At 36.9% G+C, this 27488-nt stretch overlaps 4 protein-coding genes across 6 annotated transcripts; all 4 read left to right on the top strand.

The window, feature by feature from the left end:
• Window positions 1-1132: 1132 nt before the first annotated feature.
• On the top strand, window positions 1133-4577 carry LOC147866763 (uncharacterized). Of its 2 annotated transcripts, none has more exons than XM_087317244.1 (6): window positions 1133-1377; window positions 1468-2458; window positions 2811-3041; window positions 3281-3421; window positions 3607-3807; window positions 4071-4200. In XM_087317244.1, exons 1-6 carry the CDS (start codon window positions 1292-1294, stop codon window positions 4077-4079), a joined length of 1659 nt encoding a protein of 552 aa, XP_087173370.1. In that variant the 5' UTR covers window positions 1133-1291; the 3' UTR covers window positions 4080-4200. The 2 variants fall into 2 exon arrangements, with proteins under 2 accessions (XP_087173370.1, XP_087173369.1); XM_087317243.1 differs by having other exon boundaries at window positions 1139-1377; window positions 4102-4577.
• Window positions 4578-9887: 5310 nt separating this feature from the next.
• On the top strand, window positions 9888-17029 carry LOC147866762 (uncharacterized). Its single transcript, XM_087317242.1, has 11 exons — window positions 9888-10036; window positions 11908-12152; window positions 12989-13032; window positions 13106-13238; window positions 13491-13641; window positions 13739-14346; window positions 14457-14796; window positions 14982-15249; window positions 15483-15641; window positions 15758-16264; window positions 16406-17029. The coding sequence occupies exons 2-11, from the start codon at window positions 11966-11968 to the stop codon at window positions 16730-16732; spliced, it is 2724 nt and encodes a 907-aa protein (XP_087173368.1). The 5' UTR covers window positions 9888-10036; window positions 11908-11965; the 3' UTR covers window positions 16733-17029.
• A 1405-nt stretch (window positions 17030-18434) lies between these two features.
• On the top strand, window positions 18435-23299 carry LOC147866761 (ribosomal protein S5 domain protein). Of its 2 annotated transcripts, XM_087317240.1 has the most exons (6): window positions 18443-18751; window positions 21470-21511; window positions 21589-21704; window positions 21797-21902; window positions 22244-22297; window positions 22879-23299. In XM_087317240.1, the coding sequence occupies exons 1-6, from the start codon at window positions 18521-18523 to the stop codon at window positions 23035-23037; spliced, it is 708 nt and encodes a 235-aa protein (XP_087173366.1). In that variant the 5' UTR covers window positions 18443-18520; the 3' UTR covers window positions 23038-23299. The 2 variants fall into 2 exon arrangements, with proteins under 2 accessions (XP_087173367.1, XP_087173366.1); XM_087317241.1 differs by lacking the exons at window positions 22244-22297; window positions 22879-23299 and adding an exon at window positions 21976-22194 and having other exon boundaries at window positions 18435-18751.
• Window positions 23300-25397: 2098 nt separating this feature from the next.
• LOC147866760 (uncharacterized) lies at window positions 25398-27264 on the top strand. The gene has a single exon (XM_087317239.1). It carries the CDS (start codon window positions 25443-25445, stop codon window positions 26841-26843), a length of 1401 nt encoding a protein of 466 aa, XP_087173365.1. The 5' UTR covers window positions 25398-25442; the 3' UTR covers window positions 26844-27264.
• Window positions 27265-27488: the final 224 nt, after the last annotated feature.

Raw genomic sequence — 27488 nt, 5'->3', positions numbered from 1 at the left:
CATTCCTCCTGGACCGTCGACATCCACCTCGCCGACCTGATCGGCTGTAACCGTTTGAGTCGTTTGCATACATACAAATACATGCATATATTTACATACATACTCTAGTGTTCTCAACTCGCGTCTCCTGTGTTGTTGTGCCGCGTCCCCGTGCGCTTCTTTGTCTATAAGTGAGTGAGCGTCTCTCTCTCTCTCTCTCTCTCTCTCTCTTCTCCCTCACCTATTCCTCGGTCCAAGACCCCAATGGTCCCGCCTTGTTCTCCACGCACGCGCGGAACAACGCAACAACGTGTTCCTTTGAATTCTAGGATTCTTGATCAACATGTGGACAATTATTGTTCCACTTCCACCTCTTTCCCGATGCATGCATTGTCTCTCATAACTCATTGTTTCTTTCACTTTCATGTATTCATGCTTTTCATATCAATTGTTCCTCCTTTGACTCTCTCAAATATCGTTCTTCTAGTGTCTTGGACCCTATTTGTAACACACCGGCACATCCAAGTGATCCTTTCACCCCTTTATCTTTTATTAGAGTCTAGTTTAGTTATGTTACTGTGTGTGTGATAATCAAAGTCAATTACGGCTAGCTTATGTGTTGCACGTTTTCACCCTATACCAATACTTCATACGTGATCTTCAAGTGGTGGGTGTGTTAAAACCCACTCAGTCCCTTGTAATAACCTTGTAAGGCACACACACTCCATTACAATCTTTAACTACCTTATTGTTAACGTAAATGATGTTATATATACTACCTAAATCAACGATATATTACATATATAACCTCCTTATCTCGAAAACATATAACATCTGTAACACACACACATCTCTATTATATTTATGCATTGCACTTGGAACTATATACAAGTTAACCTCACCTTCAATTTAGTTCTTCCACTCTTAAAAGTGGTCATTTGTTGTGATCTCAATCCAAATCTGGCTTAAGTTGCCCAAGAAAACATTCAATGACCAAAGTCTTTTTGTGATGAATAATTCATGGCTATATTTCTACAATGTGCATCTAAACGTGGCCGACGTTTTGAGAAGGATTGGCGACAGAGTAGAGAAAAAAAATCAAAAAGCGTGAAAAGGATATTTATTTGAGATATTTTGGAAGCAAGAAGAAAAAGAGAGGCAAAAAACAAAAAACATTTGGTTAGGATTATTTCACTCAAGTGGATAGATAAAGAAAGAATTATCTGCAAAAACAGAGGATTTCAGCTACCACTAAGCATAGCTGGATTTCTCAGGTTAGGGTCAGGAATCAGAAGATCCTACAACTTGTACTATGACAACTCTGTTTCACAGACGTTCTTGTACAGACATCACTGTTTCTTCGTCCTCCTCTTCCATCAGAAGTTCCTTCTCAAGAAGGTATGCTATCATCTGTTAAGTCAATTGAAAATGCATATAAACCCCCCCCCTTTTTGTATTTTCTTCATGTTATGGGGACATGTTTTTCAGGATTTGCTTCCACACATCAGATAAGGCGGTGTCTCTTTCAAAGCTAAAATTGAAGAACGTAACTAGAATCGAAGAAACCAAAGCTTTTGACACTCCGATATCCTCTTCTCATGACGTGGCATTGTTAACAAATGCATGTAAATCTGTAGCTTTGGCAACAGAGCAAACTGGCAATGTATATGGAGCTGTAAATATTGATTGTAGTCATGAATTCAATATGTCAGAAACTGACCTTTTTAGACTTCAGAAGGCAAGGCTCACTGAAATGGAGAGATTTCTCATTAATCACGATGGAGGTGAATTGTCACATGGAAATCAAAGCAAAGTTGAATCTTCACATGGTGATGCCAATCAAGGTGACTCTTCTCGTGGTAATCATGATGAAGGTGATTTTTTTCGTGTTTGCATAAATGAAGATGAAATTTCTCATCGTAAACATGACGAGAATGACTCTTCAAACTTCATTCCTGATGAAATTGAATCATCACACGATAACCATGATAGAGGTGAAATTTGTATTGATAGTCATGATGAAAGTGAGTCATCACATGTTAATCTTGATGAAGACAAGCTTTCACAATGCAATCAAGATAAAGGTGTCCCTTCACATGATCATCGAGGTTTCACTCTTCTGAACAATCTGCTCAATAAAACTGAGAAGAAAGGACTGAAGGATGTTGTTGGTAGAATAGAAAAGAAAGGATCATTTTCTTCTTACACAAGGAAAGGGGAGAATGTGGCTGTGATGTCAAGTAAACGCGCAGAGCGATTGGTGAAGAGGCAAAGAGCTTATTCTAAGTCTAGAAAACAAGTGGTTCCAAATTCTTTTGGAGGTGAAATATTTACAAATAAGAAATCAATCAGGTCGAAGAAATCTCCTCTTCAGCAAGCTCAGATCGATCCCATTCGTTCATTTCTCATAAGCAATGGTTCTTCAAAGAAAGAGCTTTTGTCTCAGGCTGAAGAAATAGAACTATCTCACAAGATCCAGGTAAGCCACTAACTTGCCACTTTTTTAGAAACTACTTAACCATCAAAATGGAAAAACCATTTGCATATCAGATGGAAAATCATGTAGTAGTCAAGGTAGAAAACCATTTACGCATCAACGTGGAAAACCAGTAAAACATCAAGATGGAAAATCATTTAAACATCAAGATGAAAAATCATTTAAACATCAAGATGAAAAATCATTTAAGTTTCTAGATGGAAAACCCATTTTTCAAGGTTTAAGCATCGCAATGGAAATCCACATAAGGCCCAATCATCAAGATGGTAAGCATGAGGATGTTTATGAGTTTTAATTGCAATGCTTGAGAACAGGTTCATTTCATCTGTTTCAGGACTTTCTTGCCTTGGAATGTATAAAAGAATCTCTAGAAAGTCAAATAGGAAGGCCGCCAACAATATCTGAATGGGCCAATGCAGCTGAAATGGAAATTGGTCCATTCTCAAAAAGGTTGAATGAAGGGTATTATAGCAAGAATAGAATGATCCAGTGCAATTTGAGATTGGTGATTTCTGTGGCGAAGAAATATGAAGGGAAAGGATTAAGTCTGGAGGATCTTATACAGGTCAGGGGCTTCATGAAAACAAATCTATCATTATTACTTTATCCCATCACTTATGTTCTAAATTTGTTTTGCTATTTAACGTGTCTTCAGAGTCAAAGAAAACAATATCTTTTCAAATGAATTATCATCTTTACTAAATGCATGTACTGCATGTTAAGTGGTATCATCAAGTAGATAATTGTAATACGCCGGATTTCTCTATATGTTATCTGACTTCTCAAGCATCATTGGATCCACAGGAAGGCAGTATGGGTCTTATTCGGGGTTGTGAAAAGTTTGATCCAGACAGAGGCTTTAAGTTTTGTACCTATGCATACTGGTGGATCAGACAGGCTGTAATGAGAGCTATCTTTGAAAATTCTCGATTAGTTCGTTTACCGGTAACTCCTGATAACATTTTAAGGACACTCTTTTGCATTGGACATTGCTAGAAATATACTCTGTTATCCTGTATTGAACGGAAATCTGTAGTGGTTATATGACCAGGTATCCTTTTCAGTACTCTTATATAATAGGAGTATTTTGTATAAGAAAAGAAAGGATGTGATTGTATCATTTGCTGCAGGCACATGTGGTTGACACTATGCTGCATGTAGGGAGAGTGAAGAGGCTTCTTTGGCAGAAGAATGGTGCTCCTCCTTCTGATAGAGATGTTGCTAAACTGTGTGGGATCAGCATAGAGAAGCTGAAAGTGGTGACAAGGGCGGTTAAGCACTGTAAATCAATGGACAAACCAGTTGGCCAAGACATGGATTTGCATTTGGGGGTAAGTGAGTATATATATATATATATATATACATATGCATGTATGTAACAAATATCATATGTGTATATGATACGTATATGTGTGTGTTTGTATGTATCCATGTGTGTACTTTGATGTTTTCCACTAATGATATTCTACATTGTTAGACAATCTTTGTATTTGTATATCTGTACATTTTGTGTGGTGGATATATGTATATGCATCTCCAGAAAGCATGTCTTCATAATAGCTCTGAGTAAGTGTATGGTTTCAAATCGCCGTAGTGGCAGTGAATCGAGAGACCGTTTTCTCCAGGATATATTACCCGATACGTCGCTTGAGCCTCCAGAATCGAGAATTGCAAGAGAGCTGCTAAGGGCTGATTTGGATGGAGTTCTTATGACTCTAAATCCTAGAGAGGAAGTTATAGTGAGGCTAAGGTTTGGTCTTGATGATGGAAAGAGGAGGACACTCGCGGAGATAGCAAAAGCCTTCCATGTGACGAGAGAAAGAATCAGACAGATTGAATGCAGAGCTATGAGGAAGCTCAAGCAACCTCAAAGGAATGAGTGTCTTAGAGGTATGGTTGAAGGTGGTGATGCTGCCATCTCACACTCATAGCAATATATTTTAACACTGTGTATTTTGATAATTTGATCTATTTTATGCCAGTGGTATTTGAAAATGTATATGTATGTATTCTATTCAAGAGAAGAAGAAAAGAGAATGTTTATATATGTAAATTGTTTTTTCTCTTTTGCCTTAGTATTTTACATTATTGCATTATTTTCTATTCTTGTTTAGTATTTTTGGATTATTTATCAATATAGATTATGTTTTAGTATTCATCAATTGAATGCTAAGTCAAGAGGGACCTTTGTGGATTGTTGCATCAAGGGAGAATATAATAGGTGTTGGTGCAATTCTCCCAAAGATTTTGACTTCTACACGTGTAGATATTGTTGTAATGTGGGTGGTTTTAAGTGAGAAAAACGTATAAAATGTGAATTATATAATAGTTTAAAGAATATGTAGGGGCAAACCAATAAAGGAATATAGCCTAAGTAGCAGAGTTGACCATTGGAATGATAATGTCCAGGGTTTGAGCGTCGTTATTAGTTAGGGGGTAATAGAGTGGAAAAGGTGAACTAATTATACAAAATATATGGATGTGGTATATGATTAAAAATGAAAAGGGAGATTTTGTTTTACACTCTTGGATATTAGTACAAAAAAAAAGTTTTTATTCTGGTAAAAATCTAGAATTATATAGAAGCAAAGCCCATGACCGTCTAGGCTTTGTTAATTTATTGATTATCTCGAGATAATGAATCAAGACGGCTCATAGGAGGCTAATAATGACAAAAGGAAACATGGTCATCAATCATAGGTTCGCTAGATCTCCTCTTGATACTCTTTTGAATTCTTGATTGCTCATCATCTTGCTTTTCCCTACCCTATACTAGCCACCCCATGTAATGGGGCTCATGTTTTTTCCCTCAATTGTATCTTATGATCAAATTTACAAGGTAAGTATTTGTCATTGTAGATCTCTTTAATTAAGTTATGTATATTTGGAAAATATTTTCATTTGGTTTTATGTTATCTGGGGTCAGGCATGGATTGACATGGTATCTTCCCAATCTAGAATTGAATCACCAAGCATCGATCTATGCGTAAATCTATGTAAATTCGCAAGAGACAACATTCAAGCATTTAGAAAATTTTGTGAGAATTGTGATAAAAATTTCAGGCCATCAATTGGAGTTTTCGTGAAAAACTTACATGCGAATCAGTTTTGGCAAACAACAGAAGTTGAACCCGTAACATATAGTTACGCGGAACTTGGTGTCCATCCAACTGGCCAACATTCAAATTCTTGAGGATAAGGAGAATTGATGAACGCAGAGTCGAAGGGATCCTAGACTCAAAGTTAGCTTAGACTCGAACAAAACCTAGAGTCGAATGGAGTGCAAAGTCGAACAGAGCTTAGAGTTGATGAGAGCCTAGACTTGAAGTCAGCTCAGACTCAAACAAAACCCAAAGTCGAGTAGAGTTCAGACTTGACGGGAGGTTAGACTCGAACGGAGCGTCTTACAATGAAGGGAAGAAGGAGAGGGAGAACGATGATCAATGTAACTCTTATTGAAACACTAAACAACCTTTTTCTAATGAAAGTTATTTTCCCTTTCATACCTTTGGAAACCTTGAAGTGCCTCTTTCACATTAAGCCCATTGGACATTGTCCATTGTTGCCTAATAAAGGGTAGTTCCCACACAAAGTACAATTACATGCACGTTCCGTGTACATAATGAAGGATGTTTCTTGTACCATTGTGATATAGTGTCAAAACATACAAATTCAATTATAGTGTGGCTCATAGGGATATCATAACAAAAAATGCTTATACATAAAATAGGATGTTATTTTCTTTAACAATCCCATACCCATGTCATTACGTTGTAGGTGGCAAACCCCTTTTGTCACATCTTAATCAAACATTAATCATATAATTAATCCCATATTGGTCTCTCTTGGTTTTCTCTTGCATTGTATTGTAATTCTTGTTATTTTAAGCCTACCTTCATAAAACAAGCATGTAAATTTAGTGCCATATGACTTAATGTGTTAGGAGATGACATATTATGACTTGAATCGGTGTTAGAACTAAGTCAATTGTCTCATTGAGTCTAGGGTCCAGTCTTGCATTTGTGGTGTTCATGAATATCGATAATTCCATGATATAGTTATCCATTCAAGAAGCATCTAATAGTACATTTCAATGTTGTATGGATTGTTAGGTAGCACTTTTCTTTGGAAGATTGTGATCTCAATAGTTGCCACTTTTGACTTCTTGAGTATTTATAAAATAGAATTAAAAAATGAAAGTGAAATAAAAAACTTTTGATGCAAGTGCACCTTTGGACGGTATTATGTTCAATCACACTTTTACATGTGGACGATAAATTGATAATATATTGCATCTTTTGGATAAATAGTAAATTATGATGGTAACTTCTATCTTATTAAGAAACTTGTGATGTGGCTTGACCATGCAACATAATCATTCTTGCCTACAAAAATGCAACATTAAGGAGAACATTTCAAAGTTTAGAGTATAAAAAAACACATGAAATCCATCAAATAAATTTTTGAGCCCTCTTCATACCATGAACCCAAATACAAAAATATATAAAAATAAGCTTGTAATGGATACAATGTGCAATCACACACATGATAGCCCACTCGTGTGGGCTTTAAATTGTTGAAATATTTTCACTAGGTAAAATAAATGGTTGATCTCTTTCTTTGGTTTGTTGATTAAACAATAGTATCATTTAGTAAATAACTTGGTCATCCATATCCATGACTTGGATGTGCGTCTTGTGGATATGTATTTAAGACATATTGCCACTTTCCCTTTAAAGTTTTGAAAACATAGTTTCGGTTTTTAGCATGACAATATAACCAATAAACATCTTACATCTCAAGTACCAAAAGACTGTGATTGTAATCTAGATAAGAATTTAGACAATCGTTCGCTCGTTTTGATAATATACATTTAGCATTATTGCAACTATATATTAAAAATTAAAATCCTTTTTTATTTTGAATATTAACTTGGGCAACTTTCATAATTCACAAAAAAAATGTTCATTTGCATTATTACATTGTCTCCTCTTTGAGGTCCTATCTAAACACTCCATGAATATCATGTATGTGGATTGATGATAGGTTTATAGAAAACTACGAAAGGGATGTAAACTTATCAAGGGCTACGTGTATGGTAGATGTGAGTTAACCTTTTGTATATTTTAGGTTTTAATTGATAAGAAATTTCCCTTATTCAAACATCTCCCCTATTGATCATTATGGTATTCAAATTAATTGTTTGTAGCAAAGTAATTGAAATGATCAAATTATGCATTGCATGACAAACTAAAATTCCATTGCTTTCTTGTTATCAATGATGGCAATGATTAAAAAAATGAAGTAGAACACCCACTTGCTAGAATGCATAATGGAAGGTCATCTTTGCACGTGGCTGCAACAAAAACAATAAGTTGAAGGATGGTTAATTGTCATTGTACATTCCATGCAAATGTTTTTGTTGTTGAAATCTATGGAGGCTCGTGAAAGATCATATGCCAACCATTGGACTATGATGACATTTTCATTGCATTAGATAATCACAATTAATTTGTTGTAGATACGAGTACAAACTTTATGGGGATCTTTTACAAGTAGTATCATTAGAAGGCTTAAGAAACTCACAAGAGAAATATTAGATAAATGTTAGGTTATGGAAATAAACGCATGATTTGTTGCCCATTGTGTGTGAGTTGAATAAGCAACAAGGACAATGGCATAACACAATGACCCTTCATTAGATTTGTGAGTAAAGAAAGCATCACAACAAGTGAGATTGATCATTTTTTGCCTCTTACACAACAAAAAGACCCTTCCACCCACTAAAAAAACTCATCAATAAGTTGTTTTGTAAATAAATAAAAAGGCAAGCAATTTATGTAGCTAGGTTGGGTTGGGTGGTTCTTTGTTTGCATAGCGGGCATGACATGAAAATAGAGAGGGATTAGTAGAAACCTTGGATAATGAACAATTAATCAACCATATAAAATACGACCATAGAAAATAGAGAGATATTTGGATCTATATTTCTCTTTATCATGTTTCATACACAAGGTGTATGTGCTATGTCTTGGACCTATCAAAAGCGTGGCCTTTGTGTTGCAAAACACAATATAGCACTTACACTAACTTGTGATACAAAGCACAATGAGGGGGCAGAAGGAATAAGAGACCTAGAGTGTAGCTCATTGCGATTGTCGTGTTTCATAAACCAACCAAGAACTCCAGTGGCACATGATGTAGGAATCAAGAACGGTTCGGATTAGGCTTAACCGGTTTGGCCTTATCCAAGCCAAACCGATTAAGCCTAAACAGTTTTGGGGTTCTCAAACTTGAACCGATCCCTAAACCGGTTTGGGACATAAAAGCTGAAGATACCCAAAAAACATTGCTACCACTACCACTTCCTCCTACCCTTCTTCTCCTCCTCGTAACTCCCACTCCCTCAACCTTATCATTGATGAGTCAAACTCAACTCCAAGTCCCACCTCCACAACTCCCTCTTTGTAGACTACCATGATTGGTTAGCTTACATCCATGAATCCCCTACCTCCCACCACCTGAACCACGAGACCTAAGGCTATGACGACCTATCGCTCTCGGTGATCCAATCCTTCTCCAAATAATGTATATAACACTGAACAGCAAGGAGGTCCCCCGATCGTCCACTATGCAAGCTCTCTCTCCCTCTCAGTTCCTTCCTCTCTTGTCACTCAATTGTATGTTTGCCTATGGCTTCATGTCAGTCTCTTTGTCAACTTTCAAGTTCTAAGATCTAACTATCTAATTTCTAACTTTCTAAACCCTATTTCTTAAATCACATAAATGGCTTAACTAGTTTGAGTTACCTTGACAAGGCTCAAGCCAAGCCGAGCCGAGCTCAAACCGTTTAGGTAGGCTCAAGCCTAAACCAAAGCCGCTATTTAGGCTTGAGCCGAGCTGTTGCCGATCCCTAGCAGCATGCATAAAAGAAATGACTTCAACTCACAAAGGTCGTATATAAAAGGGAAACCTACATAAAAACTCGTGATGGAAAATTGTGGGGACCGGATGAAAGTGTCGCGAATGATGGGATCATGGATGAAGATGGGAGTTTGGGTACTACGAGACAGACATAGGGTTGACATACGAGACACAGGGTTGAGATACGATTCTAGATTGAGACGTGGTAGGTTTTTGGTGCGGAAGGTGGGTTACGAGGCCATGCCCCAAGGGCGTTGGGGGCGGGGTCTAGAGGGGGGGGCTGTCCGGACGGGTTTTTGGGTCTAAAAAGAGAACAATGGAGACGAGGTAATGGGTTCAAGTCCACGCCCATGTGGTGTGGTCTAAGGAAAAGTAAGTCTCTCTCTTTCTCTCTGTCTGCTGTCTGTGGTGTGTTGTGACGCTCTGGAGAAGAATAGGTAGGTTTTCAAGGGCTTCTCTCTCTCTCTCTCTCTCTCACTCTCTCTTTGTCTCTCTCTCTTTGTCTCTCTCCCCAAAGGATAAAAAAACGCTCACGCTCGCCCTCTTGTCTCCCGCCATTACCACTCTCTCTCTCTCTCTGTGTTTTTCCTTCTTCTCCTGCTCTCATCGCGTATGCTCGATCCTCTCCTCTTCAAGGTAAGTCCCGCTGACTCTCTCTCTCTCTCTCTCTCTGTATTCCCTCCCTTTTTCTTTCTTTCTTTGCTCTCTTCTTTGGCCTCAGGCCTGTTTCCTTCGCTGCAGAGACTCACTGTATTCTCACTCTCCTGCTACATTTTTACGAAGAAAGCCAAGACTTTTTTCATGCCGCAATGTCCTTTCTTTCCCCACCATTTCTGGAATAGTTCCTTTTTGCTTGAAGATAAACGAAGGAAAGAGAGCGAGTGTGATTGAGTGAGAGAGAGAGAGAGAGAGAGAGAGAGAGAGAGAGAGAGAGAGAGAGAGAGAGAGAGAGAGAGAGAGAGAGAGAGAGAGAGAGAGAGAGAGAGAGAGAGAGAGAGAGAGATTCGCTATTCCCGTCGCAGTTGAAGTAAGCGAAGAGAAATGAGGACACTTCTGCACATGTTTGCATCTTTCTGAAATGGACGCTGCTCAAAATTAGTTCCCCTCTTTCCTTAACAGAACTCCAATGCTCCCAACTCTCCTAACCTGTGAAGAAAAATGAAGACATTTTATGCTCCTATTTGTGCTAATTTGTGAGGGTAAATGAAGAAACATTGGAAATGTTTTTCATTATTTCTGAAACGGACTCCACTCAAAATTAGGGTTTTGATTCATAACACAAATCCTATGCCACTACCACTATCTCCTCTAAGTTGGGAAAGGAAATAAAGATACTCCACGCTAATACAATCTCGTTTAAACTCTTTTTCGGATTGTTTCTGCTCAAAATAGTTTTTTTTTCTTGGCCTGACTCCTATAGCTCCACTTCTTGACTGTGTAAAGAAAAATGAAGACGCTTTATGCTTATTCTTCTCTTTTTAACCCTAACAAATGGTTTCCTCTTTAAATTATGGTTTCTTTCGGAGAGCAACATTGCTAAATTTTGAGGAAAGATGAAGAAGACTAAACAGGGTCTCAAATTCTATTGAAAACATTATCTGGAATTTCAGCTGAATTTAGGGCTCCATTTTCACTCTTCTTAAAAGGTTTTTCTCCTGCTCGGAATTAGGGTTTCTAATTCTAGTGTAAAGTTTCACGAAACCATTATTTAAGATTTAATCGGAATTTAATTTGCCACTATTCCTGAAAAAGGTTTTCTCCTTCTTGAAACTGGAGTTTCTACTTGTATCATAGAATTATTGACAACTATAGTGCTCTGAGTGATTTCAGCTGAGTTTACTGCAAAAATAACTTCAGTAAAAGATCAGGGGGTATTGTGAAGAACCTTGTATTTGTATCTATTCCGTTTTGATCTACCCATATTGTATTTCTGGTTATATTGAAAAATGTCAAGGATATCTTATTCAAAATGTAGTGTTTTGAGTAATTTTAACTAAAAATTTTGTTGGTTGAGCTTCATATTAGGGTTTGTGAAGATCTTCCAGAACTTGTATGACATCGTTTTACTCTTTCTGAAAATCATTCCCCTGTTTGGAGTCGGGGTTTGTACTCGGATTGAAAAACCATGGATCCATTATCCAGAGGAAGCTGTTTTCTGAGTTATTTCAGCTCAATGTATGTTACTTGAGATTGAAAGTAGGGTTTCCTTCTCAACTATTCTGAAACGCGCTCTCCTGCTTGAAATTAGGGATCCTTATTATATTGAAAATATGCGGATCCATTATACCAAAATCTCACATCGCGAGTAATTTTAGCAATCGACTGCTGCTTGAGCTTGAAAATACAATTCTTTTTCCCACAGTAGTGTCTTCTCAATTTGGAAAGTTATGGTTCTGTTATCCAAACCTAGTGCTATTAGTAATTTAAGCTCAATTTACTGTTGATTAGGGTTTCTGACGAATGTGGACCAAAAAATCATGGCGTTTGTGATTATTTTTGTTTTGCAGATATTGTCATCAGACAAGATTGTTTAGAAGTCTGTAGAGGCAGCAAAAAGCAGGAACGATGAGTGGCCGAAAAAGTGGTGGTAAGGTGGGGACCAACAATACCGGGATCTCCATACCTCCTTCGGACCGGAAGCTCATCTCTAGTCTGAAGGAAGTTGTTCCTCATAGTGAAGAAGAGATTTATGCAATGTTCACGGAATGCAATAGAGATCCTGATGAAACTGTTCAACGTCTCCTCAGTGAAGGTAAACCAGTCTCCTTCGTATAGTTTTCTAAGCCAGCACTAAGAGCAAATTGCAATTATGGGATGTTGTTATTCTTAATTTCCGCAAATGTCTGAAGAACCTTTGAAGAGAAAAGAAAGGGATGGATTAACCATAAAATTGTTTGATGCGAGTTGACCAAGGGTATTTGCAGAAATAATGGTAAATTAGGGGCATTTGGGGAACAAAGACAATACCAAGGGTATTTTGGAACTTGACTGTATTTGGTACAGGTTCTTGCCCTTTAAGCTTACTGTTGCAATGAATCTTCATATTCATTCATGGTGGTTGCTGGATATATGGTTACCCATAAATTCTATGGAAGACTAATATAACACGATAAAAATACTTTTAACGAGTATTACTTTCAATGACTACTGGAAATAGTTTTAATATGTGTCTCATGTACATTGCTATAATGTTTTTGAGATCTCCATTCCTCCATTTCTAAATTATTAATTTTTTAATGTTCTCTCTCGTGGAGGTCCAGTAGGTCACTAGAGACTTATTGCTTTGTCATGTTGAACATACTTCTTTTTTCCCCTCTAGTTTTTCATCTGCTCAGTGCTATACACTAATTGATTTTGCAGTTGCTCTTAGTTGTGTTTATTCTATTTTATTGTGTATTTAATTGTTTATCTGACTGCATTCTGAACTCTGAATCAGTTGTGAAAGATGAAATGGAAGCAGCATGCTGTTATTGTTTTTTTGATAAATTACTTTTTCACATGCATGTCTAGACTCTTTCATTGACATTCAAAAAGCTACTCCATAGATCTTCCTGCCTTGATAACTAAAGTCGATATCTAATGCTTCAGAAACATTTCACGTTGTGCAGCGGAAGCAAAACAAAAAGAAAGAGGTACATATTTGCTATTATATTAGTAACCTTGTTGAAAATAACTCAAGAACCTTATTAATGAATTTGTTTACAGTCCAGTAAAGATGCAACAGGTGCACAACATGGGTCAGGCAGTTTGTATGATGCGAGTAGAAAGAGCAGTAGAACTGCTAGAAGCCGTGATTCTGGAAGAGGTTCTTCAGTTTTAAAAGGGTATGGATCAGCAGGTAGATATTGCATTTCTTCTTCGCCACCTCTACTTTGTTTCAATTTTTGTTGTCATGCTCACATGTGATGAGTTTTGAGGTCAAGCATGACCATACTCTGTTATAATAAGAGGGAGTTCAAGTAAGGAAATAGGATAGGGAATGTCAGAAATGCGAAACATAGCTGTTCCCTACTATTATATGTCATTAGTATAAAAGTGAAAATATTATGTTCATGTGTTTTAACCATGTTTCTGTTCAATGAATCTGTAGAGACAAATGGTGTCAGCAGCAAGCTAACTACTTCTAGAGAGGTTGGAATTCCACCAGTTGTCAATATCAAGGGTCCAAGCTCAGCTGTAGGTGGAACAATGTCTTACTCACAACTGGTTCAAACAAAGAGTTCATTATATAGTAATCGTTTGTAAGTTCTACCTATTATATCATCATTTGATAAAATACATTCTCTCTCCACAATGCTTAATTGAGCTTATCTTTATTTTTGGGATGTAACTTTTCAGTGAAAATCCACTATCTTCTGGACAGCCCAATGAATATTTGCAAGCGGTGTCTTCACAAGGACCATTACCTATCGGCTCATCTAGTCTGCCAACTCTTCAGGGTGCATGGCTTGGGTCAGGTCATGGCACTGTTGCTGATATGCTAAAATCCAAGTCTACTATTAATACTCCTTTAAGTGCCACTCGTACGCCATCTAATACAACTATGGAGTATCAGTCAGTGCAGAGCCAGTATTTGGGTTCCTCAGATTTACCAAATTCCTCTTTCAATCCTCCTGCAAGAAGCTCAGCATGGGCTGTAAAAGAAGATATTGATGCCGTTCAAACTCAGTGGGTCCATGTTGATAGATCCTCATTTGCACTACAAGATGTGGGTGCTCATGTGCAAAATAGTTTATCTTCTATTGACAGTTCGGTACCTTTAGTGCCCATAAATGCCTCGATAAGTGTGCATGTGGAAGAGGAAACCTCCAAATCATCTGCTTTTATCGAGGGACTAGGTCATACAATGGGGTTACCTGAAGCACCAGAAGCACAAACAGTAGTCTCTGGAAGCCAATTTATGGCCACTTCATATCAAGCAGAGCAACTAGTGGAGGTACATAAAGGTTGGTATTATATGTATCTCTATGGCTGCACATGGTTTAGGTTCAATGTATGCTATTAGTTGTAGCTTTGAAATGATCCAGTAAAGTAATGCAATTATTGTATTCAACAGATAGTTCGGCTATGGAGAACAGCTATCAGGAAGTTATAACTGAGAAAATCCCTCCCATTGAAGCAAGTCCCGTAGAAAATGAAACTAAATCCTCAATAGAAATGTTATCTGTAACAACTGAAAAATTGCAAGAACTAAGCATGCGAGAAACTCAGCAAGTAATAATCCCTGATCACATAAGAGTTTCTGAGGAAGATTGTACAATGTTGAGTTTTGGGAGTTTTGATTTTGGTCGGCTTCCATCAAACTTTAGAACAGAAAAGGAAAGTATCTCTCCCCCAGTTGAGGAAGGTACAGATGAGGAAGATGTGGGAGTAACTAGTGGATCACCTGAATCAAGGTTAGTGCCTTTTTCTTATTTTGATTTAGAACCACATACTGAATTTAAGCTTCAGTGAATCATTTTAATTCTAAATTTGCTACAACTATGAAGAAGAATTGATGACGAACTCTTAATTAAAATTATAAACAAGATTCAAAATCATGGGTTTTTTTTATACTAACAAGTTTCTCGTGTGTTTTTAGTACGTCCAATGTTAACCCCACAAGATTAGATGGAGAAGAGGCAGAAGTTTCAGTTTCTTCACAAAAACTTGATACAGTGGCGGATGCTAATGCGGCATTGAACAATGAAGTGGAGATTAAAAAGGATGAACCTTTTGAACAAGCCCAATCACAACATGCATATACTTCAGGCTATTCGATGATCAGTCAACCCTTGACAGACCATACAGCACAGTATCCTACAGAAGTCATGGACACCCGGCAAACTCAAGACATCAATACGGTGCTGGTAAACGCTCATTGCGTTTACTTGTATTCCATGTTTGATAGCCATTGTGATGTGAAATTCCTAAAATCATAGCTTATTGCAGCCTTTTATATCTCATGTTCAAATGAGCTGCTATGGTTCAGAATTCCTAACAGTCATAGTTTGTTATGGCTCAATAATTTTGATGTATCATGGCTGAGGTGTGGAATTCCAAATACTCATAGCTATTTTTTCATACTTTTTTTGACATGCAGCAACAACCTTATGATACCTCAACTTATTATAGTGGGATGTTCCGGACGGTTCCCGAAGTAGATGCTAGGTACTCTGCTTTCTTACCATCAGCTTCAAATTTGAAGCTTGGTGGAGGTAGTAGGCCAGTTCCGACAATACAAAATGCTCCTTCTCAGGAGGTGAATTGAAACCACAATTTCCTGCTATTCACAAAAACTGGTTTGTTCTAAATCTTTATTCATGGTTACTAATGTAGTCCCTTCTGAGATTTTGTTTTTGGGTGTGATCTTATCAGGCTGCTAATGCTACTACAGTTTTCTCTAACTCTACTTCCATCGGAGGTCAAAATATGCAAGTTCCCAACAATGCTCCTGCTGCCACAACTATCACACTTCCTCAGCAAACATCTCATCCTGTGTATGCAACACAGCCATCAGGGATGCCAATGGGACCATTTGCCAATGTTTTCAGCTATCAATACATGCCTCCTGGATTCTCCTACTTGCAAAATCCATATCAACAAGGTTATTTAGGCTCGGGCAATTATCAGCAAGTGCCATCTACAGTAGGGGCTGGGATAAAATATCCTTTACCTCAGTATAAGCAAGGTGGGGCTGTCGTCAGTGGGTTGCATACTGCAATGAATCCTGGAAATTTAGGATATGGAGGCTATAATAATACACTCTCTCAGCCCGGAACATTTCCTGTCAATACTCAAGGAACACCTAGAAACCCATCTAGCTACGATGAAGCTCCATCCCCTCAGTTCAAAGAAACAAATGTCTACATGCCGAGTCAACAGGTACTGTGTCATTAATTTTCCTTGACCCATTCTATTTTACTACGCTGGTACAGTTCTAATTTTGAGGGATTCTGGTGTTTCTCATATGATAAACTTTAGCTAGATTATTGTTTCATGCAATGTTTGGGTTGTATTGTACAGGCACAGATGGAAGCGCCTTCAGTATGGCTTCAATCGCAATCAGCTCGAGACTTGCCAAATAGTTCATACTACAATGGACCTACTCAAAACCAACACCAACAGACAAGGTATTCTCATCAAACACAATCCTTGCAAACGCACACACATCCAGGTGCTCCTGGAGCGATGTATGGTGGCAATGTATATCATCACCAACAATCTGGTTCGAGTCCTAGTGCTCACCAATTACTTCAGCAACAACAGGGCTCTGTTGGAGCTCTTGGAACACGAATCGGATCCTATCAACAAGGGCAAAGGTCCCAACAATCTTGGGCAAATGGCATCTAGGTTAAATTTTCCTTGTTAGCACTGCTATGATCAACCATTTGCATTCTGCTAATGGGAAATTTGTTGCTTGTTAATGGATTATTGGTGGGTTTTATGCAAGTTCAGCGGAAACCACTGGTCCGTTTCTTCAACTGGGTACTTAAGAATCAACTCTTTTGAAGATATATGTTTTTTTTTGTTTTTGTTTTGTTTAGATGATTGAAAGGTGAATGAAGACCCTTTTCTATACATGAACTAGCAAAAATCCAATGTAAAATATTAACACTTCTCCGAGCAAAACAACGATTTTAATTCTGGGAGTGGTTTTAATGTTCTGATTTCAGCCTTCAGCTACGATTTTCATATTTTCTTGAATCTATATGTTCTGATCATATTGTTCAATTTTTTTATAAATGTCTGTTATTTGTATTAGAAGGTTCAAAAAATTGTATTTCTATGCTATCAATGATTAGGTCAACTGGGATGGATTTCCAAATCTGATGCTTCTTTTTATAACTTGTGCTTGATGGTTACCTCATCATTCATCAATTTTTGAGTGATTGTTGCGATTTCATATTTTGTGGCAAATTCTTTTTGTTAAAGGTTTCAAACATAGAAAACTATTGTTATATGTAACACATCAAGACCACTTAGAAGTTAGAACCCAAATACTCTCCCAAATACTATCATGTATTAGCAAGTCATTCAATGTAACTGTAATTAAGATTTACCAAAATCTCTAGAATCATTGTGCCATAATGAAAGTATGATGCTGTCTTTTTTGCTATAAGACATGGTTTCATTTGGGTACATAAATTTGGGTTCATTCTTGGGGGTTGATTATGTGGTCTGAGTTTGTCGATGAGTAAGAACGTATGCAAAAGTGTTGGAAATGAGATTGTTCATTTGTGTCAATTGAAATGTCGAAGTGGATAGTTTAAAGTGGTTAGCCTATTTATTGGGCTTGTTGGAGTGTGCATAGGGAAATATTGCACCCCATGTTTAATGTTTACGATTGTAGAATTGTGTATGACAAACAAGTTAGGCAAGAGGATGAACCAATAATTTTGTACTTTGTTAACCATTTTCTCGTCCATCATTGAGGTGGCTAATGCTCTTGCACAAACAAGTCAGGCAAGAGGGTGAACCAGTAATTTTGTACTTTGTTAACCATTTTCTCATCCATCATTGAGGTGGCTAATGCTCTTGCACATGAAAGTATTTCTCTTTAGTCTTATATGGAGAGGTGGCTAATGATTTGCACATGGAAAAAAGTTCTTTGGTCCTAGATGGAGCAATGACAAATTGGGTGTTTTTCATCTCCACTTTTGTTTTGTCTAGCCTCAACGATGAATTCCATTATCACGACCAATGTTCACATGAAGATCCTATCAAGTCCATACGAAGGAAGGAAGCAATCTAGTTTGTATTCCCCTTATAAGGTGACTAATTATTCGTCTATTCTAGTCTAATGAGGCATGAAAAACTTTCTTGGTTTCTAAAGCCTTGTTATTCTAGTTTGATGGGGATGTACAATCTTCCTATTTCTTCTAGGTGCCGGACAACGATTACATTCTTTGTCTCTCTTATGGATATATCGTGTTATTTTCTTCTTTGTTTTATTCCGACAATTTACTTGTGTGGCCACGAATTCAGTATGTGAGGAAAAGCCAATCTAATATATATTTTTCTCTTGTACACAATTTTGTTTTCCGTTTGCCTTTTGCTTTCTATTGTAATGTGTTAAATTTTTGCAAGCAGTTTTTTGTTCCTTCTTGTTTTTCGTTTCCATTTGTTTGTTTTTGCTTCATGATTCTTCTGCTTCGACAATGGACGCATGTGAAGAAAAGCTTGGTCTTTTGCCCTAACTCTGCCACCTTGGCAGATGGTAAGAGAAACCCGGTCGCTGTTTCTTGCAAGGGTTATAGTACAACCCTAGCAGAGCGATGTTTCAAACAGATGGAGATAAAGAAGAGCAAGTTCATAGCTGTGGCTTCACATGTTGCTTCTGAACGCGCAGCTCTAGACTTTCTCAACGAGGTAGGATTCTTCGTTACATTTACATTTGACATTGCATGATTCTTAACAAATGCTAGATTTGATGTGAAGAAACGGCATGATCCTTTGAAAGTAACTAGCATAGGGCTTATTAGATTGAGATGTGAGAAAGACATCTGAGAAAATGTGTTCCAAAAAGTTTTGACTCTAAAATTTGAGGTATCAGCTGAGAACAGTGTATGTTCTTATAACTTGAGGTATCAGCTTAAATGTGAAGAATCATTCACGATTATTAAAATGCAAGCTTAGGCCTGCAATTTCCATGATTCTTGAAATACCAACATATGTGTGAAATTAACATAATTCATGAAAATTGTTAGCTTAAACGATTTTTGAAACACTAGATTTGATGTGAAACTTCATAATTCTTGAAATAGTAGGGTAAATGTGAAACATGATGATCCTTAAGATAGTGTTTAACTGAAGAAAAATGAGAAATACTAGTCTAACTATGTTCCAAGCTTGACAATTCCTCTGAAGTAGCAGCTATGATGTGAATAAAATGTGAGAAAAACTCCAACATCAGTAGAAAGAACGGGAAAATTAATTTCTTTACAATCACCCCACTAAGTGGAACCTGGTCTTGACAAATGCAATTTTATGATTCCTGAAATACTAGCTCAGGCATAAAGAAATATGAGAACAAAGGGAGGAAATCATATAAATTTGAGTAAACAGCCGCAAAATCTACCAACCTCTGTTAAAAAGGGCAAGTTTTCTATGAATAAAGAAAATCTAAAAAAAACAGGAGAAATATTGATGAAATTGGGAAAAGGGAGCAAAATCAAACCTTAAATGCTTTTGTCACTTATAGACTAATGTTTGATGATGCTTGTATGGATTACCTATAATGTATGTTTTGATTCTGAGGAAATGTAAAACCAGTTTGAGCTATAATGTATGTTTTGATGATGCTTGTATGGATTACCTATAATGGATGTTTTGATTCTGAAGAAATGTACAAATAAATTCATGGCTATAATTAAGGGAAGTTCTAGACATTTGGAGAACACAGTCCTCTGAATGAAATTACACTACATTACGATTTGTTGAAATAAGCATACTACAGGATTCTTGAGATAAGCTGAATGAAGAAAACCTGAGTAAAGAGGGACGAAATTTATTTGGATTTAGATGCGTTAACCTTGCTAGGTTAATTTTCAATGATGTTTGGATTGAATCATTACAAATTTTACAGCTTTACAAAGCCTTCTGCTCTAAAGGAAAGAGAATATATTATAGAATAATGCATTTATTTTGATTCTTAAGAAACGGAAATTCAGATCAAACTATTCTGTAAAGATATTGTTGACTCTGATCAAGAGAAATCTGAGATATTTGGACAGCTTGAGGTTTTAAAAGAAAGAAAATTCCATTTGCCAAGCATAGAGAAATTATGAGCTACCAATGACCTGAAATCTGAGATATTTGGACAGCTTGGTGTTTTAAAGGAAAGAGAATTCCATTTTCCAAGCATAGAGAAATTATGCACTACCAATGACCTTATACTCTAGGGTCTCAAAGAAATCTAGAGTAGGTTATTTATGCCATCATATGTCAGACTTATTAGTATGTGAACTGCTACCCATAGTCATATGTTCACGAGAAATCCCATTGCTACTTCCTAAATATTATAACATGTTGTAACTCTAAGACAAATTGGCAACACGGTTCTATAAATCAAAATATGAACAAAGGCTTAATGCTTCTGTAAAATCTGGAAAATCTCAATAAATGGTAATCCTAGATATTGCTAAAGAACTTATAACCCACACTTACATGTTTACCAGCTTTCACGTATCCATCCAGTGTCCAAATACCTAAATACATGTTTAATCCACCGAAAACATTTCATCATACCTAAAATCATGGAGTCAACTTTATAATTCAGAGATGGAGACTTTCCATCTTTAGTACTTTATAATCACAGTCTGGACAAAAGGGACAATTGATCACCTTAATGCTTCTGTAATCTTTATAAATGATAATCCTAGCAATTACTATCATCATCCAAATACATAAATGCATATTTAATCAACCAAGAACATTTTATCATATGCTGAATCTCTGTGCACTCTCTCCTTTATTCAGCTGAACTTCTCTACTATCTCTTTAAGTCTCCTCTATTATTTGCCGTCTCTACTAATTTTCTCCCCTATGACTGCATTTCCCTGTTAGCTCAATTTTGGTCACCATGATCGTGCGTCATAGATAATGCGTTTGCAAATGATAATGGAAAGATATAGAAGATACATTTCCTAGTAGAGATTCAAGGTAATTGCACCATAAATGAAGTCTTTGGCTTAGATTGTTGCAATTTCAATATTATAATGGCAAAAACTTTTAAGGTCCCTTAGCTTATAATTATGTTTCCATAATTTCTTTTGGAGCATCCACTATCTATATCAAAACTTAATCTATATCCACTATCTGTATGTTTTATTTTATTTTATGAATGTTTGGTTAGTGTATAACACATATCGAACTTTACATTTGGACCACCTTGTATATGTTTACACAAGCAAAACTTAAAGATGACTATAAATAAAAGATATCCCAAGTTTGCTGAATAAAAAATATGATGATTTCTTATCCTCAAAAATTTGGTTGAGATAATCTATGTTTATTAATTTTATTTTATATTTTTACAAATCTTACAGCTTTTTTGGAGTTCTTATTCATGGATGTTGTCTGATACAGGTTAGTGATCCTCGTGCTACACATAATTGTTGGGCTTACAAGGTGGGCATATACTACAACTTCCTTTGTGGGCTTCATTGCAACTGATACACGATGAAACTTAGAAACCATATGATCAGGTTCAAAATACATACCGATTTAATGATGACGGAGAGCCAGGAGGTACTGCGGGAAAGCCGATATATTCTTCTATTGTTGCATTAGGACTTGATTATATTATGGTGGTTGTTACAAGGTCAATGGATCATGTTTCTCACCTATTTCTTTTCAAAACTCTTACTTAAGGAAGAGTATTATTTTGTTGTTAACACGTTGATAATATTGTAGGTACTATGGCGGTATCAAACTTGGCACCGGAGGTTTGGCAAGAGCATATGGAGGAGTGTCACTTGATTGCTTAAAGGAAGCAAAAACCATAGTTCTAAAACCAGAGGTATGTTACAAACTTGAGTGTCAGTTAAATTGTATAATGGTTTAGGGAATTGAGTACTACATTGCTTGTGCAGTGTAAACACCATTTGTTTTTCTTATGTCCTCAGGCTTGTGCACAGGATTGTCAGATCACGAACCTCCTAATTAACTTAATAAACTACTTGTGGATGGTCTAGAATAGAATTGATTCTGGTTATGATTATCTGCCCTTTTAAGAAAGATATAAAAATTCTTATAGTAAACCTTGAGTGAGCAATTATGGGCAATTCTATTAGCGCAGTTGAGCAATAATAAACATGTGTTGAATTGGTGGCAAATGATCAAGCTGCTTATGGATTGTAGGTAAAGTTGGAGGTGCATTTGGCATTTCATTTACTTGGAGTGATTTATCCACTGGTAAGATATTTGCATGATTGATTGGGTTTATAGTTTCTTTATTATCAAAGTGGAAGATTGTACCATACTCTAGCATGTAATGTCTTTGTCCAGAGAGAGAGATGATATAATGGGTTTTTCTTGGCAGTAGTAGTAGTGAGCTAATGTTAAAAATGCTCAAAGGAAAACATTTGGTGGAACCTTTTTGACAATAAATGTGTGCCTTGTACTCCTAGTTTGGAAAACAACACTTCTTATGATTACATATGATGCAGTATTGCCATTTGCAAGGTGCAATTCTTGGACTATAGTAGTTTTATTGCCTTTCTATAGTAGTTTTTTTTGTAACCACATTATGGACTCATCAATTAGTTCTTTAAAGACCCTCGGAAGGTCCATCCTTTCTTTCAAGAAATTCAAACCAAATTGGGTTGATATCCTGTGTTTAGGATGATGACATTTTCAATTTCGTTCTTGTTAGCTGGAGGAACTCCAGAATAGCTTCCAAGCAAGAAGGCTGTGTTATATCATGGATGGACTTGGTTCATTTACTTGAAACAAAATGACTGAGATGTAATATTCTGTTGATGTTCCTTTTGCAGATGGAAGTTTATAAAGTGATCAAGCTTCGAGAAGAATATGATATGACCAAAAAGGGTGGGACATGCATGACAGTTATGGTTGAAGAAGACAAAGCATCTGATTTTGAGAATGCAGTACAAAATGCATGCAGAGGACAGGCTGATATAAAGCGTTTATAACATCAAGCCATGCATGCAAAAGTGGTTATGATGTTTCAGGGATTCGTTAACTATGTCTGAAACATCAAAATTGAGGAGAATTTCAGTAACTATGGATGATAAGATAGGTATGGGATCTATTGTTGAGTGATGTGGATCAATGGAACCATCGATTCAGTGCTGTATAATTTAAGCACCTTTATAGTCGAGGAAAATGTATAAAATTGTCTTCTTGTATCAATATTTAACATTGAATAATGCCTCTAGCTACTGTTTATATGAACGTTCGTGTTTCAGTGTATGTAATTTTGACATACCATGTTTTAAACTTTGATGTACTTCATCATTCCATGATGAACTAGAAATACATGTCCTACTCAGCACGTTCAACAATAATGAGTACAATTGTCTATCTCAGGAATTAATTCGTAACTACCATAGGCATTCGAATGAAGTTCACATGATTCAGAATATTGTTTTAACTGGTTTGGCACCGTAGTACACTTAGAAGTGTGTTGTTATTGCAAATGGATGATGGCACCAACCTGCATGTTTGGAACTCAACATTTTGTCTGGGGACGTTACCCCAAATGATTAGAGACCCATGGCTAGTTCTGCATCATGCACATGCTCGAAGCAGATCTAAATATTCTGTATTGTTTCATGTACTCATTAGACTATATTCATAATTTTCCCTCGGGGCATTAGCTCAATTACTTGTTAGAGATCCATGTCTGATTCCCCAATCCTGAGTAGTTTTGCATCATTCACATGCTTGAAGCAAATTTAAATAAGTCATATATCATTTTTTGCTTCTCATAATACATAAAAAGTGGAGTTCATGTACTACGAGCTTTGTTGTCTTAGGTGCTATCATCAAAGTTATAAAAATTGAGAGAACCCCAAGTTCAATCCTTTCCTTGGTGGTTTACATGCTAGCATTCAAGCATTAAAGGTATAAAATTGAAAGAACTCAAGTCCAATCCTAGAGATGGCCTGATGAAAGAACTATTATTAGGGCAACCTTCCATTACATAGAGATGGCTGATGAAAGAAGATGCATAATCTGAGATGCATAATTACCAAGGCTAAGGTCAAAGACAAGGTGCAAGCTTTGATTACACTGAGACGGCCTAAGGAAAGAAGAAGCTATCCTTGTTTGGAAATGTCCATGTGAGAAAAATGAGAAAAGATCCACTCTCATTTGAGTCTAGAAGAACCATCTAGTTAGAAATGAATGAAAAGATCCATGTAGGTTTTGATATTCTACATGAGATTGATAATTATCCATGGGAAGTCATAAAGCCAAGGTGTGCCTTATGTGCCTTATGGTCGACTAACCGTCATGCATAGCTTGGATGTACCAACAAGTATCACACCTAAGAGACTAACAAAGGTAAAAACTAATTTGTCGAGTGATCAATCACACCTACATCAATGGTCATGAACCACTCAAACAATGTGAGCTTAATTGTGAGTGGGGCATCGAGCATCATGAGCAAATGAGTTTACATCTTGCAGAAGAGTCCAAATGGGTGGTGGTGAAAAGGAAGGACATTGTGATCTTGAAGGTGCTCCTAAATGTAGAGACATCTATCTAGTTAGAGGTGAAGGCAACAAGTAGTGTTTTTGTCGGGGCCACCAAATTCATGTGGATGGGGCCACAAGTAGTGAATCCATGTGGACAAGAGAGATAGATGGGAGGGTCTTAACAATACATATATTATTATATAGGGAAAAGTACCAGGATACCCCTGGAAGTTCCAAATTTATAAAGTGTATAATTACTTTATAAAGTGTTTTTGTTTTTTGGAGATAGGGGTAGTTTGGTAAATTTGGAACTTCCAGGGGCATTCTGGTAAATAGACGAACTTCCAGGGATTTCCAGTACTTTTCCCTATTATATATCACTTGGGCTTATATGTACATAACATGGGTTTGGAAGGTTTGCATTTCTAATGAATCTTTTTGCGTTTAGCGTTCTGGTATAAATAACATATCTTTGAAAGGTTTGCGTTCCTAGTTATGGTTTTGCGTTCTCGCGTTCTGGTCTAACAGCATATGGATAACATACGTTTGGCAGCTTTGCGTTTTCTTCTTATGTTTTTGCGTTTCGCGTTCTGGCTTCTGCGTTTTTCGTTTTCCGTTTTCCATTTTCTCCTTTGGGGCCATGGCCTTTTAATTTCTGGCGGGTGTTCGCAGAGCAGAAGCAGAGTGGGGTATTCCGAACGAGCGTGAAGTAGTGTTCTCAGATCAGAGATTACTTTGTAGGGTTTTCAGAGAGCAAGACATCGATCAGTAATAGGTATTAGGGTTTTCCTAAACAGAAATTTCGTCTTCTTCTTCTTCTTACGCTACTCTCCATTTTCTCGTTCATGGGTTTTCCAGAGAGAACGGAGTTCTGCAGAAATCATACGTCTAAATGTATGCATTTAAATCCTCACTCTTCCACTAGTGGATCATCAGATCACTTTGCTTCAAACAAGAAAGCCTCTTTATGTCTAGATTCGTGCTCTTATAAATCATCGAAAGTGCGTCCTTCTCCAAAGAAAGATAGTGGTGAGAAAAGAAATTCAGAGATCAATCAAAGGTTGCAATTCCTCAAGGAATCCCGGGATTATTCAATTCTCTTCAATAATAATGATGCAAATAATGATATTCAAGGTGATGTCAAGAAGAAGGGATTGTACAAAATTTATAATGAAAAAGTTTACAAGCCTCATGTTGACATGGTATCGTCAAGCCATCTTGCTTCAAATAAGAATTATTCTTTGAGTTCAGATTCAAGTTCTCTATCATCAAAGGCGATTTCTTCTGCAAAGAAAACACTCCTGGATTCACGGAGGTCAGAAAGATTGCAGTTCCTGAAGCAATCGCGAGATTACACATTTCTCTTCAATGATGATCCGAATGATGAACCCAGGAATGAGAGATCACATTGCAATCCTGAGGGCAAGTTTTCAAAACCTCAGAAGGATTCTTTGACTTTGCAATCAAGTTCTAAGACAGATTCTTTGAGTTCAACCTTGAGAGGACTTCATGTTGCAAAGAAAGCCAGTGGAAAGATAATTTCAGAGAGAAACCAAAGATTGGAGTTTCTCAAAGAATCCCGAGGTTACTCTTTTCTCTTCAATAATGTTGCAAATGATGTTACCGAATATACCAATAAGAAAGCCCCATTGAGTATGGGTTCAACGACTACATTAAAACGGGGCATTGTGTCAAACAATTCTTTTGCAGCAAAAATCAATGAATCTGCTATCAAAAGCATGTCTTTAATGTCAGGACCTTGTAGATTGGTTATTAATGCTAATCAGAAGTTTCCATTAAAGCGGCTAACTAGTGCACGTTTCGGAAAAGACTTGCTGCCCAAGTTAAAATCTAGTCAAGGATCCAAGGCTCCAAAACATCCTGAATTACCACTAAAAAGACACAACAATGATATGGGTCTTAGGCACACTTTTCCATCTCAAGCTTCTTCTTCGAAAGAACTGATTAAGCGGAGGACTAGGGAATCTGAAGAGTTTTATCTAGATGATGCTGAGGATGTGAGTAACCTAATCCGGAAGATGTTCCATTACAATCCGAGGAAGTATGGAGACTTTCATGATGATGAAGATGATAGAAACATGGAGATAGGTTTTCAAAGGATTCAGATGGAAGAGAAATGGAGTGCTCGGATGGCCAGAGAAGAAGATGCAAGGGAGTTAGCATTAATAAAACAAGAGGAAAACCTAGAAAGACCCCAAGCTAGGAAGAAACAAAAGAAGCAAATCATGAAAGACGCTGATAATGCGAAGAAATCAGCCTTGATAGTTGTTATGTAGGATGTAACGGATAAAATACTATCATGTAATGCCAGGAATAATGCATGTAGCTCCAAGTGGTATCCACATATGGCACATGCCCCTCTAATAGGATTGACTGGGAGGAAGGTTTCGCACGAAGATACAAAAATCATAGATCCATATGTTCGGAAAGAACCTATACGCCCATTCCATCTTATCCCATCGTTCTCCATACCTCTACCTTATTATCAATTGAAAGCTATCCACCTTAATATGTGTTACATTGGCTGTATTGCATCATAACTGCTGGACTTACTGTAATGTAAACTATAAACCCCAAACCTATTGGTAGTCAGGAAGGTGATTCTATTCTCTTCTCCAACTTCTAACTTTGCAGCAATATCAGTGCTTGTTTGGAGGAAGAGTTTTTTCCCAAGGAGTCTCAAGGGAGCCTTAAGTGCATTATTAGGTCTAACTATGGAGTCTACGAAACATTTATAGATGCTACAATAAGTGCATCATTTGTATCAGTTAAACAATGATGAGATCCTTAACTTTTGTTTTCCAAGATTTTCAGATGTAATTTTGTAGTTGGTTTCATTGGCTGCTTTACTCGTTAATTTTTGTTCACCATGATTTTCAAATGTAATTGTGTTTGGTCTCATAGGCTGCTCTGGTCTTTTA

This window comes from Azolla caroliniana, unplaced genomic scaffold (genome assembly GCF_043228905.1).
Source record: "Azolla caroliniana isolate FFs.n. ecotype wild unplaced genomic scaffold, voAzoCaro1.0.p SCAF_3, whole genome shotgun sequence".
Classification (NCBI taxonomy): Eukaryota; Viridiplantae; Streptophyta; class Polypodiopsida; order Salviniales; family Salviniaceae; genus Azolla; species Azolla caroliniana.
The sequence above is the reverse complement of the archived record's forward strand: the minus strand, read 5'-3'. Positions and strand labels throughout refer to the sequence as shown.

Coding starts and splice junctions, on each gene's coding strand:
- LOC147866762 (XM_087317242.1), top strand. CDS start 11,966: ATGAGTGGCCGAAAAAGTGGTGGTAAGGTGGGGACCAACAATACCGGG. Junction 14,347..14,456: donor ACTAGTGGAGGTACATAAAG/GTTGGTATTATA, acceptor TGTATTCAACAG/ATAGTTCGGCTATGGAGAAC. Junction 14,797..14,981: donor AGTGGATCACCTGAATCAAG/GTTAGTGCCTTT, acceptor GTGTGTTTTTAG/TACGTCCAATGTTAACCCCA.
- LOC147866763 (XM_087317243.1), top strand. CDS start 1,292: ATGACAACTCTGTTTCACAGACGTTCTTGTACAGACATCACTGTTTCT. Junction 1,378..1,467: donor AGAAGTTCCTTCTCAAGAAG/GTATGCTATCAT, acceptor CATGTTTTTCAG/GATTTGCTTCCACACATCAG. Junction 2,459..2,810: donor AACTATCTCACAAGATCCAG/GTAAGCCACTAA, acceptor CATCTGTTTCAG/GACTTTCTTGCCTTGGAATG.
- LOC147866760 (XM_087317239.1), top strand. CDS start 25,443: ATGCATTTAAATCCTCACTCTTCCACTAGTGGATCATCAGATCACTTT.
- LOC147866761 (XM_087317240.1), top strand. CDS start 18,521: ATGATTCTTCTGCTTCGACAATGGACGCATGTGAAGAAAAGCTTGGTC. Junction 21,903..22,243: donor CCATAGTTCTAAAACCAGAG/GTATGTTACAAA, acceptor TATGGATTGTAG/GTAAAGTTGGAGGTGCATTT. Junction 22,298..22,878: donor TTGGAGTGATTTATCCACTG/GTAAGATATTTG, acceptor TTCCTTTTGCAG/ATGGAAGTTTATAAAGTGAT.